This window comes from Plectropomus leopardus, unplaced genomic scaffold (genome assembly GCF_008729295.1).
Source record: "Plectropomus leopardus isolate mb unplaced genomic scaffold, YSFRI_Pleo_2.0 unplaced_scaffold77977, whole genome shotgun sequence".
NCBI classification, from domain to species: domain Eukaryota; kingdom Metazoa; phylum Chordata; class Actinopteri; order Perciformes; family Serranidae; genus Plectropomus; species Plectropomus leopardus.
In genome coordinates, this window is record NW_024685884.1 from 1 (window position 1) to 893 (window position 893).

Genomic DNA, 893 nt, shown 5'->3' on the forward strand with positions numbered 1-893 from the left:
TGTGTGTGTGTGTGTGTGTGTGTGTGTGTGTGTGTGTGTGTGTGTGTGTGTGTGCGTGCGTGTGTGTGTGTAGATGTATGGTGTGTTTTTTGCCACCTCCTTCCTGGATCTGTACCGCAGCCCTCGGCAGGTCTCCACCTCCTCGCTCAGCCTGACAGTCACGGTGGACAGCGATGAACAGTATCTGTTCCTGGTGAGTCTTTTTCGACAAACTATCTCACTCCGCTTAAATAACGTAACTCCGCCAAGAGTGTCGTGAGCTATAATAAAAGGATTTAAAAAATGAAATTAAAAAGTATAATCTGTTAAAAGCTTTTAGGGTTTTGTTGGTTGAAGTAGTTTAAAGACCATGACTGTGTTTTTGTGCTCCCGCCTCCAGGTGCGCGCTGTCTCTCCCTTCCTGGGTCCTCCCTCTGACTACTCTGTGGTGAAAATGATCCCCGACGAGAGGCTGCCGCCCAGGAACCTCCACCGTGTGCGAGTAGACAAGACGCAGGCCACGCTGAAGTGGCAGCCGCCGTACGACTCGCCGAACTCAACTCTGGTACGATCCGGCCTCGTTTTAGCGTTGATAAGCATCAGGAGGGAGTGTGAGGACAACAAGCAGACTCTCTGCTTCTCTAATTACAGAGACATTATCAGTCAGGTTTATTTGGAGGAATTTCACCAATAAAAAGCAAAAAGCACATGGCCCAAAACTTTACATAAATTATCTAAAAGTTACAAGGAAATACGTGAAAAAAAGCAAAAAAAAAAAAAAAAAAAGACTGCTGAAACTAAATATATAAAAATGTTACACACACACACTCATAAACACACGTATAAACAAAAAATAGTTTCATTTTAGATTTAAAATGATGTTACAGGAAGAAAATATAATGAAATATATTAAA

At 42.8% G+C, this 893-nt stretch overlaps 1 protein-coding gene across 1 annotated transcript; it reads left to right on the forward strand.

Annotated features, from left to right (window-relative positions):
• The first annotated feature begins 73 nt into the window (after positions 1-73).
• On the forward strand, positions 74-748 carry LOC121940174 (sortilin-related receptor-like). Its single transcript, XM_042483006.1, has 2 exons — positions 74-193; positions 380-748. The coding sequence occupies exons 1-2, from the start codon at positions 74-76 to the stop codon at positions 671-673; spliced, it is 414 nt and encodes a 137-aa protein (XP_042338940.1). The 3' UTR covers positions 674-748.
• Positions 749-893: the final 145 nt, after the last annotated feature.

Excerpts from the sequence above, each read along its gene's own strand:
- LOC121940174 (XM_042483006.1), top strand. The coding sequence starts at position 74 with ATGTATGGTGTGTTTTTTGCCACCTCCTTCCTGGATCTGTACCGCAGC. Across the intron at positions 194-379 it reads ATGAACAGTATCTGTTCCTG|GTGCGCGCTGTCTCTCCCTT; the intron begins GTGAGTCTTTTT and ends TCCCGCCTCCAG.